Source organism: Pygocentrus nattereri, chromosome 25 (genome assembly GCF_015220715.1).
Source record: "Pygocentrus nattereri isolate fPygNat1 chromosome 25, fPygNat1.pri, whole genome shotgun sequence".
Lineage (NCBI taxonomy): Eukaryota > Metazoa > Chordata > Actinopteri > Characiformes > Serrasalmidae > Pygocentrus > Pygocentrus nattereri.
The window spans coordinates 142,501-161,501 of record NC_051235.1 but is presented as its reverse complement, the minus strand read 5'-3'; the positions used below and the strand labels follow the sequence as shown (position 1 = coordinate 161,501).

At 38.9% G+C, this 19,001-nt stretch overlaps 1 protein-coding gene across 3 annotated transcripts in view; it reads left to right on the top strand.

Annotated features, from left to right (window-relative positions):
- Positions 1 to 19,001, top strand: part of map4k3a (mitogen-activated protein kinase kinase kinase kinase 3a) — a 99,876-nt gene that overhangs the window by 56,850 nt on the left and 24,025 nt on the right. For 2 of the 3 annotated variants that reach the window (XM_037534731.1, XM_037534729.1), the window contains exons 13-16: positions 5,403 to 5,481; positions 7,526 to 7,584; positions 10,488 to 10,550; positions 14,979 to 15,037. In XM_037534731.1, the coding sequence (XP_037390628.1) occupies positions 5,403 to 5,481; positions 7,526 to 7,584; positions 10,488 to 10,550; positions 14,979 to 15,037 (260 nt within the window). The remainder of the gene's footprint in view (positions 1 to 5,402; positions 5,482 to 7,525; positions 7,585 to 10,487; positions 10,551 to 14,978; positions 15,038 to 19,001) is intronic. The other variant, XM_037534730.1, reaches the window with a different exon arrangement.

Below are 19,001 nucleotides of genomic sequence, written 5' to 3'. Positions count from 1 at the left end.
TATTTGTAGTTTATTGTGAGGTTCTCTGTAGTTTATTGTGAGGTTTATTTGTAGTTTATTGTGCAGCTTATTTGTAGTTTATTGTGAGGTTCACTGTAAGGTTCACTGTAGTTTATTGTGAGGTTTATTGCAGTTTATTGTGCGGCTTATTTGTAGTTTATTGTGAGGTTTGTTTGTAGTTTATTGTGAGGTTCACTGTAGTTTATTGTGAGGTTTACTGTAGTTGATTTGTGAGGTTTATTTGTATTTTATTGTGAGGTTCACTGTAGTTTATTGTGAGGTTTATTTGTAGTTTATTGTGAGGTTCTCTGTAGTTTATTGTGAGGTTTATTTGTAGTTTATTGTGCAGCTTATTTGTAGTTTATTGTGAGGTTCACTGTAGTTTATTGTGAGGTTTATTTGTAGTTTATTGTGCAGCTTATTTGTAGTTTATTGTGAGGCTTATTGTAGTTTATTGTGAGGTAAATAGTCCCCAAAGAAAGCTCATTATTCCAGATTTTCCACTATTTTATTTAAAAAATCAGTGCAGTTCCTGTTTAAGACTCAAGCAGCAGTATTGAGCACAGCACCCCTCACAGTTTAGAGACCCTAACTGATCACCTGGAGCTCATTTCCAGGACATTTTCTGAGGTTTTAAAAATCAGATGGTCAGAACTCTCGCTATAGTGTCGGTCGGTAACTGCAGAGCCTGCCAGATGTGCACGTCTGTCTGTCTTGTCCGTCTGTCTATCCATCTTCCTTTCTTTGTGCTGTGAGTTTGTGATCAGACAGAGCCGCTATACTGGAAAACTGAGCTGAGGGTCACTGAGGACACATTGTGAGGACTGTAGTTTATGGTGATGTTTATTGTAGTTGATTTTGAGGCTCACTTTAGTTTATTATGAGGTTTGTTGTAGTTTATGATGTTTATTTTAGTATATTGTAGTTTATTATGAGGTTTATTGTGATGTTTATTGTAGTTTATGATGATGTTTATTGTAGTTTATTGTGAGGTTCACTGGAGTTTATTGTGAGGTTCAATGTAGTTTATTGTGAGGTTCACTGGAGTTTATTGTGAGGTTCACTGTAATTGATTGTGAGGTTTATTTGTATTCTATTGTGAGGTTCGCTGTAGTTTATTGTGGCTTATTGTATTTTATTGTGAGGTTCACTGTAGTTTATTGTGAGGTTTATTGCAGTTTATTGTGCGGCTTATTTGTAGTTTATTGTGAGGTTTGTTTGTAGTTTATTGTGAGGTTCACTGTAGTTGATTGTGAGGTTTACTGTAGTTGATTTGTGAGGTTTATTTGTATTTTATTGTGAGGTTCACTGTAGTTTATTGTGACGTTTATTTGTAGTTTATTGTGAGGTTCACTGTAGTTTATTGTGAGGTTTATTTGTAGTTTATTGTGCAGCTTATTTGTAGTTTATTGTGAGGTTCACTGTAGTTTGTTGTGAGGCTTATTGTAGTTTATTGTGAGGTTCACTGTAAGGTTCACTGTAATTTATTGTGAGGTTTATTGCAGTTTATTGTGCGGCTTATTTGTAGTTTATTGTGAGGTTTGTTTGTAGTTTATTGTGAGGTTCACTGTAGTTGATTGTGAGGTTTATTTGTAGTTTATTGTGAGGTTCACTGTAGTTTATTGTGAGGTTTATTTGTAGTTTATTGTGCAGCTTATTTGTAGTTTATTGTGAGGTTCACTGTAGTTTGTTGTGAGGCTTATTGTAGTTTATTGTGAGGTTCACTGTAGTTTATTGTGAGGCTTATTGTAGTTTATTGTGAGGTATATTTGTAGTTGATTGTGAGGTTCACTGTAGTTTATTGTGAGGCTTATTGTAGTTTATTGTGAGGTTTATTTGTAGTTTATTGTGAGGTTCACTGTCGTTTATTGTGAGGCTTATTGTAGTTTATTGTGAGGCTTATTGTAGTTTATTGTGAGGTTTATTGTAGTTTGTTGTGAGGCTTATTGTAGTTTATTGTGAGGCTTATTGTAGTTTATTGTGAGGTTTATTTGTAGTTTATTGTGAGGTTTATTGTAGTTTATTGTGAGGCTTATTTGTATTTTATTATGAGGTTCACTGTAGTTTATTGTGAGGTTTATTTGTAGTTTATTGTGAGGTTCACTAGTTTATTGTGAGGTTTATTTGTAGTTTATTGTGAGGTTCACTAGTTTATTGTGAGGTGTATTTGTAGTTTATTGTGAGGCTTATTGTAGTTTATTGTGAGGTTTATTTGTAGTTTATTGTGAGGTTCACTGTAGTTTATTGTGAGGCTTATTGTAGTTTATTGTGAGGTTTATTTGTAGTTTATTGTGAGGTTCACTGTCATTTATTGTGAGGCTTATTGTAGTTTATTGTGAGGTTTATTGTAGTTTGTTGTGAGGCTTATTGTAGTTTATTGTGAGGTTCACTGTAGTTTACTGTGAGGCTTATTGTAGTTTATTGTGAGGTTTATTTGTAGTTTATTGTGAGGTTTATTGTAGTTTATTGTGAGGTTTATTTGTAGTTTATTGTGAGGTTTATTTGTAGTTTATTGTGAGGTTCACTGTCGTTTATTGTGAGGCTTATTGTAGTTTATTGTGACGCTTATTTGTAGTTTATTGTGAGGTTTATTGTAGTTTATTGTGAGGTTCACTGTAGTTTATTGTGAGGCTTATTTGTAGTTTATTGTGAGGTTTATTTGTAGTTTATTGTGAGGTTCACTGTAGTTTATTGTGAGGCTTATTGTAGTTTATTGTGAGGCTTATTGTAGTTTATTGTGAGGCTTATTTGTAGTTTATTGTGAGGTTTATTTGTAGTTTATTGTGAGGTTCACTGTAGTTTATTGTGAGGCTTATTGTAGTTTATTGTGACGCTTATTTGTAGTTTATTGTGAGGTTTATTGTAGTTTATTGTGAGGTTCACTGTAGTTTATTGTGAGGCTTATTTGTAGTTTATTGTGAGGTTTATTTGTAGTTTATTGTGAGGTTCACTGTAGTTTATTGTGAGGCTTATTGTAGTTTATTGTGAGGTTCACTGTAGTTTATTGTGAGGCTTATTGTAGTTTATTGTGAGGCTTATTTGTAGTTTATTGTGAGGTTTATTTGTAGTTTATTGTGAGGTTCACTGTAGTTTATTGTGAGGCTTATTGTAGTTTATTGTGAGGCTTATTGTAGTTTATTGTGAGGCTTATTGTAGTTTATTGTGAGGCTTATTTGTAGTTTATTGTGAGGTTTATTTGTAGTTTATTGTGAGGTTCACTGTAGTTTATTGTGTGGCTTATTGTAGTTTATTGTGAGGCTTATTTGTAGTTTATTGTAAGGTTTATTTGTAGTTTATTGTGAGGTTCACTGTAGTTTATTGTGAGGCTTATTGTAGTTTATTGTGAGGCTTATTTGTAGTTTATTGTGAGGTTTATTTGTAGTTTATTGTGAGGTTCACTGTAGTTTATTGTGAGGCTTATTGTAGTTTATTGTGAGGCTTATTGTAGTTTATTGTGAGGCTTATTTGTAGTTTATTGTGAGGTTCACTGTATTTTATTGTGAGGCTTATTGTAGTTTATTGTGAGGCTTATTTGTAGTTTATTGTGAGGTTTATTTGTAGTTTATTGTGAGATTCACTGTAGTTTATTGTGAGGCTTATTGTAGTTTATTGTGAGGCTTATTGTAGTTTATTGTGAGGCTTATTTGTAGTTTATTGTGAGGCTTATTTGTAGTTTATTGTGAGGTTCACTGTAGTTTATTGTGAGGCTTATTGTAGTTTATTGTGAGGCTTATTTGTAGTTTATTGTGAGGTTTATTTGTAGTTTATTGTGAGGTTCACTGTAGTTTATTGTGAGGCTTATTGTAGTTTATTGTGAGGCTTATTGTAGTTTATTGTGAGGCTTATTGTAGTTTATTGTGAGGCTTATTTGTAGTTTATTGTGAGGTTTATTTGTAGTTTATTGTGAGGTTCACTGTAGTTTATTGTGAGGCTTATTGTAGTTTATTGTGAGGCTTATTTGTAGTTTATTGTGAGGTTTATTTGTAGTTTATTGTGAGGTTCACTGTAGTTTATTGTGAGGCTTATTGTAGTTTATTGTGAGGCTTATTGTAGTTTATTGTGAGGTTTATTTGTAGTTTATTGTGAGGCTTATTGTATTTTATTGTGAGGCTTATTTGTAGTTTATTGTGAGGTTTATTTGTAGTTTATTGTGAGGTTCACTGTAGTTTATTGTGAGGCTTATTGTAGTTTATTGTGAGGCTTATTTGTAGTTTATTGTGAGGTTCAATGTAGTTTATTGTGAGGCTTATTGTAGTTTATTGTGAGGTTTATTTGTAGTTTATTGTGAGGTTCACTGTAGTTTATTGTGAGGCTTATTGTAGTTTATTGTGAGGCTTATTTGTAGTTTATTGTGAGGTTCACTGTAGTTTATTGTGAGGCTTATTGTAGTTTATTGTGAGATTTATTTGTAGTTTATTGTGAGGTTCACTGTAGTTTATTGTGAGGCTTATTGTAGTTTATTGTGAGGCTTATTGTAGTTTATTGTGAGGCTTATTTGTAGTTTATTGTGAGGTTTATTTGTAGTTTATTGTGAGGTTCACTGTAGTTTATTGTGTGGCTTGTTGTAGTTTATTGTGAGGCTTATTTGTAGTTTATTGTGAGGTTCACTGTAGTTTATTGTGAGGCTTATTTGTAGTTTATTGTGAGGTTTATTTGTAGTTTATTGTGAGGTTCACTGTAGTTTATTGTGAGGCTTATTGTAGTTTATTGTGAGGCTTATTTGTAGTTTATTGTGAGGTTCAATGTAGTTTATTGTGAGGCTTATTGTAGTTTATTGTGAGGTTTATTTGTAGTTTATTGTGAGGTTCACTGTAGTTTATTGTGAGGCTTATTGTAGTTTATTGTGAGGCTTATTTGTAGTTTATTGTGAGGTTCACTGTAGTTTATTGTGAGGCTTATTGTAGTTTATTGTGAGATTTATTTGTAGTTTATTGTGAGGTTCACTGTAGTTTATTGTGAGGCTTATTGTAGTTTATTGTGAGGCTTATTGTAGTTTATTGTGAGGCTTATTTGTAGTTTATTGTGAGGTTTATTTGTAGTTTATTGTGAGGTTCACTGTAGTTTATTGTGTGGCTTGTTGTAGTTTATTGTGAGGCTTATTTGTAGTTTATTGTGAGGTTCACTGTAGTTTATTGTGAGGCTTATTGTAGTTTATTGTGAGGCTTATTTGTAGTTTATTGTGAGGTTTATTTGTAGTTTATTGTGAGGTTCACTGTAGTTTATTGTGAGGCTTAATGTAGCTTATTATTGTTATTAAGTCAGTCAGTTTGGTGTGATCTGATTTTTTGTGTTTGTTGTTTTTCTCTTTTCTCTCCTATATTAGTTTCTCTGATGTTCTTTTTCTCTCTTGATGGTTTAATCGTTTTTCTGTTGTAATCATTTCTTCTCGTTTCTCTCTTAAGCCGCCTGTAGACGTTCCTCACCGCATTCACTCCAGGAGCAGAAACACCCGGGAGGGCAAAACACTCTCAGAGATCAACTGTGAGTGTGTTAGTGTGTGTGTGTGTGTGTGAGTGTGTGTGAGTGTGTGAGCGTGTGAGTGTGTGTGTGTGTGTGTGAGCATGTGAGTGTGTGAGTGTGTGTGTTTGTGAGTGTGAATGTGTGTGAGTTTGATCGTGTGTGTGAGTGTGTGAATGTGTGTGCGTGTGACTGTGTGTGTGTGTGCGTGTGTGTGTGCGTGCGTGTGTGCGTGCGTGTGTGCGTGCGTGCGTGTGTGCGTGTGTGTGTGTGTGCGTGTGTGTGTGTGTGCATGTGACAGTGTGTGCGTGCGTGTGTCTGCGTGCATGCGTGTGTGAATGTGTGTGTGTGACAGTGTGTGTGTGCATGTGTGTGTGTGACAGTGTGTGTGTGTGTGCGTGTGCGTGTGACAGTGTGTGTGTGTGAGAGTGTGTGAGAGTGTGTGTGTTTGTGTGTGTGCATGTGTGTGAATGTGTGTGAGTGTGACAGTGTGTGTGTGTGTGAATGTGTGTGAGTGTGACAGTGTGTGAGTGTGACTGTGTGTGTGCGTGTGTGTGAGTGTGACTGTGAGTGTGACAGTGTGTGTGTGTGTGAATGTGAGTGTGACAGTGTGTGAGTGTGAGTGTGACAGTGTGTGTGTGTGTGTGAATGTGAGTGTGACAGTGTGTGTGTGTGTGTGTGAATGTGTGTGAGTGTGTGTGTGTGTGCGTGTGAATGTGTGTGAGTGTGAGTGTGTATGTGTGTGAGTGTGACAGTATGTGTGTGAGTGTGACAGTATGTGTGTGAGTGTGACTGTGTGAGTGTGAGTGTGACTGCGTGTGTGCGTGTGTGTGTGAATGTGTGTGAGTGTGACAGTGTGTGTGTGTGTGTGCGTGTGTGTGTGAGTGTGTGTGTGTGTGTGTGTGACAGTGTGTGTGTGCGTGTGTGTGTGCGTGTGTGTGTGTGACAGTGTGTGAGTGTGTGTGTGTGACAGTGTGAGTGTGTGTGAATGTGAGTGTGACAGTGTGTGTGTGTGAATGTGTGTGAGTGTGACAGTGTGAGTGTGAGTGTGACAGTGTGTGTGTTTGTGTGTGTGCATGTGTGTGAATGTGTGTGAGTGTGACAGTGTGTGTGTGTGTGAATGTGTGTGAGTGTGACAGTGTGTGAGTGTGACTGTGTGTGTGCGTGTGTGTGAGTGTGACTGTGAGTGTGACAGTGTGTGTGAATGTGTGTGAGTGTGACAGTGTGTGTGTGTGTGAATGTGAGTGTGACAGTGTGTGAGTGTGAGTGTGACAGTGTGTGTGTGTGTGTGTGTGCGTGTGTGTGAATGTGTGTGAGTGTGACAGTGTGTGTGTGTGTGTGCGCGCGTGTGTGTGAGTGTGTGTGTGTGTGTGTGCGTGTGTGTGTGACAGTGTGTGTGTGCGTGTGTGTGCGTGTGTGTGTGTGACAGTGTGTGAGTGTGTGTGTGTGACAGTGTGAGTGTGTGTGTGTGAATGTGAGTGTGACAGTGTGTGTCTGTGAATGTGTGTGAGTGTGACAGTGTGAGTGTGACTGTGTGTGTGTGTGTGTGTGTGTGACAGTGTGTGAGTGACAGTGTGTGAGTGTGACTGTGTGTGTGAGTGTGACAGTGTGTGTGTGTGAATGTGTGTGAGTGTGACAGTGTGTGAGCGTGAGTGTGACTGTGTGTGTGTGTGTGTGTGTGTGAATGTGTGTGAGTGTGACAGTGTGTGTGTGTGTGTGTGTGAATGTTTGTGAGTGTGACAGTGTGTGTGTGCGTGTGTGTGTGTGTGTGTGTGACAGTGTGTGTGTGTGTGTGTGTGACAGAGTGTGTGTGTGTGAGTATGACAGTGTGTGTGTGTGTGTGTGTGTGTGCGTGTGTGTGTGTGTGTGTGAATGTGTGTGCGTGTGACAGTGTGTGTGTGTGAATGTGTGTGAGTGTGAGTGTGACTGTGTGTGTGTGCGTGACAGTGTGTGTGTGATGCTTCCTGAGCTGCAGTTCTTCAGCCAACAGTCCAGTCATAACCAGCCAGTCAGAGCTCAGACCGTGTGCTGACGTCTGTGTTATTACTCATTAGTGTTCTTCTCTCAGTTGACCAGGTGAAGTTTGATCCTCCTTTAAGGAAAGAGACTGAACCTCATCATGATCCAGTGAGTACCACTGCACTTCCAATTCAACCAATCAGCACTCACCACACCGACACACCAGCCAATCAGCTCCCTCCTGCCTCAGTCACGCAAAGTACTGACCAGTAAACAAGAATGAGCTTAAACAAAAAGTAAAGAAAGACATAATTATAATAAAAATAGAACAAAAATAGAATAAAGAAATTTAAAACATAATAAACCCCCCACTCCAAAAACTACAGAGCAACAATAGAAACTACAATTACCACAATCACTCACTCACTCACTGACTCACTCACTCACTTACCCATTCACTCACTCACTGACTCACTCACTCACTTACCCACTCACTCACTGACTCACTCACTCACTTACCCACTCACTCACTTACCCATTCACTCACTCACTGACTCACTCACTCACCCATTCACTCACTCGGTTACCCATTCACTCACTCACTGACTCACTCACTCACCCATTCACTCACTCGGTTACCCATTCACTCACTCACTCACTTACCCATTCACTCACTCGGTTACCCATTCACTCACTCACTGACTCACTCACTCACTTACCCATTCACTCACTCACTGACTCACTCACTCACTTACCCACTCACTCACTTACCCATTCACTCACTCACTGACTCACTCACTCACCCATTCACTCACTCGGTTACCCATTCACTCACTCACTGACTCACTCACTCACTTACCCATTCACTCACTCACTGACTCACTCACTCACCCATTCACTCACTCGGTTACCCATTCACTCACTCACTGACTCACTCACTCACTTACCCATTCACTCACTCGGTTACCCATTCACTCACTCACTGACTCACTCACTCACCCATTCACTCACTCACTGACTCACTCACTCACTTACCCATTCACTCACTCACTGACTCACTCACTCACCAATTCACTCACTCACTGACTCACTCAGTCACTTACCCATTCACTCACTCACTGACTCACTCACTCACTGACTCACTCACTCACTTACCCATTCACTCACTCACTTACCCATTCACTCACTCACTGACTCACTCAGTCACCCATTCACTCACTCACTGACTCACTCACTCACCCATTCACTCACTCACTGACTCACTCACTCACCCATTCACTCATTCACTGACTCACTCACTCGCTTACCCATTCACTCACTCACTGACTCACTCGCTTACTTACCCATTCACTCACTCACTGACTCACTCACTCACTTACCCATTCACTCACTCACTGACTCACTCACTCACCCATTCACTCACTCACTGACTCACTCACTCACCCATTCACTCACTCGGTTACCCATTCACTCACTCACTGACTCACTCACTTACCCATTCACTCACTCACTGACTCACTCACTCACCCATTCACTCACTCGGTTACCCATTCACTCACTCACTGACTCACTCACTCACTCACTTACCCATTCACTCACTCGGTTACCCATTCACTCACTCACTGACTCACTCACTCACCCATTCACTCACTCACTGACTCACTCACTCACTTACCCATTCACTCACTGACTCACTCACTCACTGACTCACTCACTCACTTACCCATTCACTCACTCACTTACCCATTCACTCACGTACCCATTCACTTGCTCACTGACTCACTCACTCGCTTACCCATTCACTCACTCGCTTACCCATTCACTCACTCGCTTACCCATTCACTCACTCACTCACCCATTCACTCACTCACTGACTCACTCACTCACTTACCCATTCACTCACTGACTCACTCACTCACTGACTCACTCACTCACTTACCCATTCACTCACTCACTTACCCATTCACTCACGTACCCATTCACTTGCTCACTGACTCACTCACTCGCTTACCCATTCACTCACTCGCTTACCCATTCACTCACTCGCTTACCCATTCACTCACTCACTTACCCATTCACTCACTCACTGACTCACTCACGTACCCATTCACTCGCTCACTGACTCTCTCACTCGCTTACCCATTCACTCACTCACTTACCCATTCACTCACTCACTGACTCACTCACTCACGTACCCATTCACTCGCTCACTGACTCACTCCCTCGCTTACCCATTCACTCACTCACTGACTCACTCACTTACCCATTCACTCACTCAGTTACCCATCCACTCATTCACTGACTCACTCATTTGCTTACCCATTTACTCACTCGCTTACCTGTTCACTCACTCACTGACTCACTCGCTTACCCATTCACTCACTCACGTACCCATTCACTCGCTCACTAACTCACTCACATACCCATTCACTCACTCACTGACTCACTCACGTACCCATTCACTCACTCACTGACTCACTCACTCACTGACTCACTTACCCATTCACTCACTCACTGACTCACTCACTTACCCATTCACTCACTCACTGACACACTCGCTGACTCACTCACTTACCCATTCACTCACTCACTGACTCACTCACTTACCCATTCACTCACTCACTGACACACTCGCTGACTCACTCACTTACCCATTCACTCACTCACTCACTCACTGACTCGCTCACTTACCCGCTCACTCACTCACTCACTCACTCACTCACTCACTCACTCACTCACTCACTCATTCACTCACTCACCCGTTCTGAGTGTGAGGCGCCCCCTGCAGGTGTGTTCAGTGTAGCTGTGTTTAAAATGTGTGGTAGTTTTTATCAGTGATCTGTAAAACTCTGTCACAGCAGTAGCTATCAAAGAGTGTGAGTGGGCGGAGCCTGTGGGGGACAGTTAGACTGCAGATGGACTAAAACAGAACAAACACACACACACACACACACACACACACACACACACACACCCAAAAACCCACTCTTACCCATAACCCCCTGTTGCCCATAGCCCCGCCCCTGGGCAGTGTGTGTTAACTGGAGTTTTTTGCTGTGTTTACTAAACAGCTCGACTCTGAGGATTTTTTGGACTGTGCAGAGGAAATTTACTACACTGCGAGATCTAACCTGGTATTTCTGCTCTTCTCTGGTTCTGTCTCTCTATTCCGCACCGTCTGCTCGTCTGCTTTAGTGTTCATCATCATCATCATCATCATCATCATCACCGCCGCCGCATCTCATCACCCGCACTGTGTGTGTGTGTGTGTAGTCGTCTCACTCTACTGAAAATCCTTATGTGTGTGTGTGTGTATGGTTGTCTCACTCTGCTGAACATCTTAATGAGTGTTTGTGTGTAATCAAAAGCACTTTTGATGCTGAAGCACTGAATCACTGAGGCACTTTATTTTTAGACACCGTCACAACGAGTTACAGCTACATAGACAGAGTGTGTGTGTGTGTGTGTGTGTGTGTGCGTGTGCGTGCTCCACAGGGACGGTCAGACTGTCCTCTGCAGGTCATGAGTGATTGAGTGAATGAGTGAGAGAGAATGCTGTCTCAGCGAGTGCTGACTCTATATTACACACTCTCTCAGTGTCTGCAGTAACAGTGTTTAAAGAGTTTCCAGAATGATCTGTAGCCCCTGCAATAAATCACTATTACTGTGTGTGGTTGCAAATATTTGTGTGTTAGTATGAGACCTGCTATGAGTGTTGGTGCAAGAGAGTGGGGTCAATTGATGGAGCGAGTGTTGATTAGAATGATGGTGTGAGTGTTGATTAGAATGATGGTGTGAGTGTTGATTAGAATGTTGGTGTGAGTGTTGATTAGAATGTTGGTGTGAGTGTTGATTAGAATGATGGTGTGAGTGTTGATTAGAATGTTGGTGTGAGTGTTGATTAGAATGTTGGTGTGAGTGTTGATTAGAATGATGGTGTGAGTGTTTATTAAAATGTTGGTGTGAGTGTTGATTAGAATGATGGTGTGAGTGTTGATTAGAATGTTGGTGTGAGTGTTGATTAGAATGTTGGTGTGAGTGTTGATTAGAGTGTTAGTGTGAGTGTTGATTAGAATGTTGGTGTGAGTGTTGATTAGAATGTTGGTGTGAGTGTTGGTGTGAGTGTTGATTAGAATGATGGTGTGAGTGTTGATTAGAATGTTGGTGTGAGTGTTGATTAGAATGTTGGTGTGAGTGTTGATTAGAATGTTGGTGTGAGTGTTGATTAGAATGATGGTGTGAGTGTTGATTAGAATGTTGGTGTGAGTGTTGATTAGAATGTTGGTGTGAGTGTTGATTAGAATGATGGTGTGAGTGTTGATTAGAATGTTGGTGTGAGTGTTGATTAGAATGATGGTGTGAGTGTTGATTAGAATGTTGGTGTGAGTGTTGATTAGAATGTTGGTGTGAGTGTTGATTAGAGTGTTAGTGTGAGTGTTGATTAGAATGTTGGTGTGAGTGTTGATTAGAATGTTGGTGTGAGTGTTGATTAGAATGATGGTGTGAGTGTTGATTAGAATGTTGGTGTGAGTGTTGATTAGAATGTTGGTGTGAGTGTTGATTAGAATGTTGGTGTGAGTGTTGATTAGAATGATGGTGTGAGTGTTGATTAGAATGTTGGTGTGAGTGTTGATTAGAATGTTGGTGTGAGTGTTGATTAGAATGTTGGTGTGAGTGTTGATTAGAATGATGGTGTGAGTGTTTATTAGAATGTTGGTGTGAGTGTTGATTAGAATGATGGTGTGAGTGTTGATTAGAATGTTGGTGTGAGTGTTGATTAGAATGATGGTGTGAGTGTTGATTAGAATGTTGGTGTGAGTGTTGATTAGAATGATGGTGTGAGTGTTGAGTGTTGATTAGAATGTTGGTGTGAGTGTTGATTAGAATGTTGGTGTGAGTGTTGATTAGAGTGTTAGTGTGAGTGTTGATTAGAATGTTGGTGTGAGTGTTGATTAGAATGTTGGTGTGAGTGTTGATTAGAATGATGGTGTGAGTGTTGAGTGTTGATTAGAATGTTGGTGCGAGTGTTGATTAGAATGTTGGTGTGAGTGTTGATTAGAGTGTTAGTGTGAGTGTTGATTAGAATGTTGGTGTGAGTGTTGATTAGAATGTTGGTGTGAGTGTTGATTAGAGTGTTAGTGTGAGTGTTGATTAGAATGTTGGTGTGAGTGTTGATTAGAATGTTGGTGCGAGTGTTGATTAGAATGTTGGTGCGAGTGTTGATTAGAATGTTGGTGCGAGTGTTGATTAGAATGTTGGTGCGAGTGTTGATTAGAATGTTAGTGCGAGTGTTGATTAGAATGTTGGTGTGAGTGTTTATTAGAATGTTGGAGTGAGTGTTGATTAGAATGTTGGAGTGAGTGTTGATTAGAATGTTGGTGTGAGTGTTGATTAGAATGTTGGTGCGAGTGTTGATTAGAATGTTGGTGCGAGTGTTGATTAGAATGTTGGTGCGAGTGTTGATTAGAATGTTAGTGCGAGTGTTGATTAGAATGTTGGTGTGAGTGTTTATTAGAATGTTGGAGTGAGTGTTGATTAGAATGTTGGAGTGAGTGTGTTGTGTTGTTACATAGTTGTTGTTGCAGTGCGCTGTTGTTACAGTGTTGTTGCAGTGTTGTTCCAGTGTTGTTGCAGTGTGCTGTGTTGTTACGGTGTTGTTCGAATGTGTTGTGGTGTTGCAGTGTGTTGTGTTGTTTTGGTGTTGTTAGTGTTTTGTGTTGTTACAATATTGTTGTGTTGTTGCAGTGTTGTTGGAATGTGTTGTGTTGTTATGGTGTTGTTGAAGTGTGTTTTGTTGTTAGTGTTGTTGCTGTGTTGTTGCAGTGCACTGTATTGCTACAGTGTTGTTACAGTGTGTTGTGTTACCGTGTTGGAGTGTGTCGTGTTGTTATGGTCTTGGTGTATGCTATGTTATTACAGTATTGTTTCAATGGGTTGTTATTTTGTTATGTAGGTGTTATATTGTGTTGTTACAGTGTTAGAATGTGTTGTGTTGTTACAGTGTTGTTGCAGTGCATTGTGTTTTTATAGTATTGTTGCAGTGTGTTGTTATGGTGTTGTCATAGTGCATTGTGTTGTTACAGGGTTGTTGCAGTGTGTTGTGTTGTTATGGTGTTGTTGCAGTGTGTTGTGTTACTGTGTTGTAGTGTCTCGTCTTATGGTGTTGTTGCAGTGTGTTGTGTTGTTATGGTGTTGTTGCACTGTGTTGTGTTACCGTGTTGTTGTAGTGTCCAGTGTTACGGTGTTGTTGCAGTGTGTTGTGTTGTTATGGTGTTGTTGCAGTGTGATGTGTTGTTATGGTGTTGAAGTGTGATGTGTTGTTATGGTGTTGTTGCAGTGTGTTGTGTTATTGTGTTGTTGCAGTGTGTTGTGTTGTTTCGGTGTTGTTGCAGTGTGTTGTGTTATGGTGTTGTTGCAGTGTGTTGTGTTGTTACGGTGTTGTTGCAGTGTGTTGTGTTGTCATGGTGTTGTTGCAGTGTGTTGTGTTGTTATGGTGTTGTTGCAGTGTGTTGTGTTGTTACGGTGTTGTTGCAGTGTGTTGTGTTGTTATGATGTTGTTGCAGTGTGTTGTGTTGTTACGGTGTTGTTGCAGTGTGTTGTGTTGTTATGGTGTTGTTGCAGTGTGTTGTTATGGTGTTGTTGCAGTGTGTTGTGTTGTTATGGTGTTGTTGCAGTGTGTTGTGTTGTTACGGTGTTGTTGCAGTGTGTTGTGTTGTTATGGTGTTGTTGCAGTGTGTTGTTATGGTGTTGTTGCAGTGTGTTGTGTTGTTACGGTGTTGTTGCAGTGTGTTGTGTTGTTACGGTGTTGTTGCAGTGTGTTGTGTTGTTATGGTGTTGTTGCAGTGTGTTGTGTTGTTACGGTGTTGTTGCAGTGTGTTGTGGTGTTATGGTGTTGTTGCAGTGTGTTGTGTTGTTACGGTGTTGTTGCAGTGTGTTGTGTTGTTATGGTGTTGTTGCAGTGTGTTGTGTTGTTACGGTGTTGTTGCAGTGTGTTGTGTTGTTACGGTGTTGTTGCAGTGTGTTGTGTTGTTATGGTGTTGTTGCAGTGTGTTGTGTTGTTACGGTGTTGTTGCAGTGTGTTGTGTTGTTATGGTGTTGTTGCAGTGTGTTGTTTTGTTGTGTTAATTTCTTCATTACCCCTGAATGAAACACATCTGTGCGGTAGCTGCATTTGTGGCTAACACAAACAGGGTTAAACATGTTTATCTGAGCTAAAACTTCTCTGAATATTTGGATAAATAAAGATGATTTTATAACAACTGAAACATTGATCATGGTGGTCATTAGCAGAAACTGACCATATCTCAGTGGGATGGCACTACTAACACTAGCATCTCATAAACATCTCCGCTGCTAATGTGTCTGCTCAGTGACAGCAATGTGTGGAACCTTTTCACAGTGTATAGAACCTGGTTAAAGAACCTTTTTAAAGAACCTGATTAAATTTTTGTGAGGAGCTGATCCTCCAATACTGTTGCTCACCTACATTTCTATGCTTGCACCTCTTTTCAGGCCAATAGTGAACAGTGTGTTGACCTTTGACCCTTCCTCTGTTTCTGCAGGAGCTGCAGATGGACTTTGGAACAGACTCTCCCACCGGCTCCCTGCTCGGGGGCAATAAGTGAGTTCATGATATTGAGCATGAAGAAATGTGAGGAATTGAGAATGTATACAATAAACATATTACAAAAAAAAATTATCTCAATAAACACACCATCACAATAAACACACTATCACAGTAAACACACCATCACAATAAACACACCATCACATTAAACACACCATCACAATAAACACACCATCACAGTAAACACACTATCACAGTAAACACACCATCACAGTAAACACACTATCACAGTAAACACACCATCACAATAAACACACCATCACAATAAACACACCATCACAATAAACACACTATCACAGTAAACACACCATCACAATAAACACACCATCACATTAAACACACCATCACAATAAACACACCATCACAGTAAACACACTATCACAGTAAACACACCATCACAGTAAACACACTATCACAGTAAACACACCATCACAATAAACACACCATCACATTAAACACACCATCACAATAAACACACTATCACAATAAACACACCATCACAATAAACACACTATCACAATAAACACACCATCACAATAAACACACCATCACATTAAACACACCATCACAATAAACACACCATCACAGTAAACACACTATCACAGTAAACACACCATCACAATAAACACACCATCACAATAAACACACCATCACAATAAACACACCATCACAATAAACACACCATCACATTAAACACACCATCACAATAAACACACCATCACAGTAAACACACTATCACAGTAAACACACCATCTCAATAAACACACCATCACAATAAACACACTATCACAGTAAACACACCATCACAATAAACACACCATCACATTAAACACACCATCACAATAAACACACCATCACAGTAAACACACTATCACAGTAAACACACCATCACAATAAACACACTATCACAGTAAACACACCATCACAATAAACACACCATCACAATAAACACACCATCACAATAAACACACTATCACAATAAACACACTATCACAATAAACACACCATCACAATAAACACACTATCACAATAAACACACTATCACAGTAAACACACCATCACAATAAACACACCATCACAATAAACACACCATCACAATAAACACACTATCACAATAAACACACCATCACAATAAACACAGTATCACAATAAACACAGTATCACAATAAACACACCATCACAATAAACACACCATCACAGTAAAAGGTTTTTAACTGACTGAGGTTTTTAACTGACTGAGGTTTTTAACTGACTTGAGGTTTTTAATTGACTGAGTTTTTTAACTGACTGAGGTTTTTAATTGACTGAGGTTTTTAACTGACTTGAGGTTTTTAATTGACTGAGGTTTTTAACTGACTGAGGTTTTTAATTGACTGAGGTTTTTAACTGACTGAGGTTTTTAATTGACTGAGGTTTTTAATTGACTGAGGTTTTTATCTGACTGAGGTTTTTAATTGACTGAGGTTTTTAATTGACTGAGGTTTTTATCTGACTGAGGTTTTTAACTGACTGAGGTTTTTAATTGACTGAGGTTTTTAACTGACTGAGGTTTTTAACTGACTGAGGTTTTTAACTGACTTGAGGTTTTTAATTGACTGAGGTTTTTAACTGACTGAGGTTTTTAACTGACTGAGGTTTTTAACTGACTGAGGTTTTTAATTGACTGAGGTTTTTAATTGACTAAGGTTTCTAACTGACTGAGGTTTTTAACTGACTGAGGTTTTTAACTGACTTGAGGTTTTTAATTGACTGAGGTTTTTAACTGACTGAGGTTTTTAACTGACTGAGGTTTTTAACTGACTGAGGTTTTTAACTGACTGAGGTTTTTAATTGACTGAGGTTTTTAATTGACTGAGGTTTTTAACTGACTGAGGTTTTTAACTGACTGAGGTTTTTAATTGACTGAGGTTTTTAATTGACTGAGGTTTTTAACTGACTGAGGTTTTTAAGTGACTGAGGTTTTTAACTGACTGAGGTTTTTAATTGACTGAGGTTTTTAACTGACTGAGGTTTTTAACTGACTGAGGTTTTTAACTGACTTGAGGTTTTTAATTGACTGAGGTTTTTAACTGACTGAGGTTTTTAATTGACTGAGGTTTTTAACTGACTGAGGTTTTTAACTGACTGAGGTTTTTAACTGACTGAGGTTTTTAATTGACTGAGGTTTTTAACTGACTGAGGTTTTTAACTGACTGAGGTTTTTAATTGACTGAGGTTTTTATCTGACTGAGGTTTTTAATTGACTGAGGTTTTTAATTGACTGAGGTTTTTATCTGACTGAGGTTTTTAACTGACTGAGGTTTTTAATTGACTGAGGTTTTTATCTGACTGAGGTTTCTAACTGACTGAGGTTTTTAACTGACTGAGGTTTTTAACTGACTGAGGTTTTTATCTGACTGAGGTTTTTAACTGACTGAGGTTTTTAATTGACTGAGGTTTTTAACTGACTGAGGTTTTTAACTGACTGAGGTTTTTAACTGACTTGAGGTTTTTAATTGACTGAGGTTTTTAACTGACTGAGGTTTTTAACTGACTGAGGTTTTTAACTGACTGAGGTTTATAATTGACTGAGGTTTTTAATTGACTAAGGTTTCTAACTGACTGAGGTTTTTAACTGACTGAGGTTTTTAATTGACTGAGGTTTTTAACTGACTGAGGTTTTTAACTGACTGAGGTTTTTAACTGACTGAGGTTTTTAATTGACTGAGGTTTTTAACTGACTGAGGTTTTTAATTGACTGAGGTTTTTAACTGACTGAGGTTTTTAACTGACTTGAGGTTTTTAATTGACTGAGGTTTTTAACTGACTGAGGTTTTTAACTGACTGAGGTTTATAATTGACTGAGGTTTTTAATTGACTGAGGTTTCTAACTGACTGAGGTTTTTAACTGACTGAGGTTTTTAACTGACTGAGGTTTTTAACTGACTGAGGTTTTTAACTGACTGAGGTTTTTAATTGACTGAGGTTTTTAATTGACTGAGGTTTTTAACTGACTGAGGTTTTTAACTGACTGAGGTTTTTAATTGACTGAGGTTTTTAACTGACTGAGGTTTTTAACTGACTGAGGTTTTTAACTGACTAAGGTTTTTAACTGACTGAGGTTTTTAACTGACTGAGGTTTTTAATTGACTGAGGTTTTTAACTGACTGAGGTTTTTAACTGACTTGAGGTTTTTAATTGACTGAGGTTTTTAACTGACTGAGGTTTTTAAGTGACTGAGGTTTTTAACTGACTGAGGTTTTTAATTGACTGAGGTTTTTAATTGACTGAGGTTTTTAACTGACTGAGGTTTTTAACTGACTGAGGTTTTTAACTGACTGAGGTTTTTAATTGACTGAGGTTTTTAACTGACTGAGGTTTTTAACTGACTGAGGTTTTTAACTGACTTGAGGTTTTTAATTGACTGAGTTTTTTAACTGACTGAGGTTTTTAACTGACTTGAGGTTTTTAATTGACTGAGGTTTTTAACTGACTTGAGGTTTTTAATTGACTGAGGTTTTTAACTGACTGAGGTTTTTAATTGACTGAGGTTTTTAACTGACTGAGGTTTTTAACTGACTGAGGTTTTTAACTGACTGAGGTTTTTAATTGACTGAGGTTTTTAATTGACTGAGGTTTTTATCTGACTGAGGTTTTTAATTGACTGAGGTTTTTAATTGACTGAGGTTTTTAATTGACTGAGGTTTTTAACTGACTGAGGTTTTTAACTGACTTGAGGTTTTTAATTGACTGAGGTTTTTAACTGACTGAGGTTTTTAACTGACTGAGGTTTATAATTGACTGAGGTTTTTAATTGACTGAGGTTTTTAATTGACTGAGGTTTTTAACTGACTGAGGTTTTTAACTGACTGAGGTTTTTAACTGACTGAGGTTTTTAACTGACTTGAGGTTTTTAATTGACTGAGGTTTTTAACTGACTGAGGTTTTTAACTGACTGAGGTTTTTAATTGACTGAGGT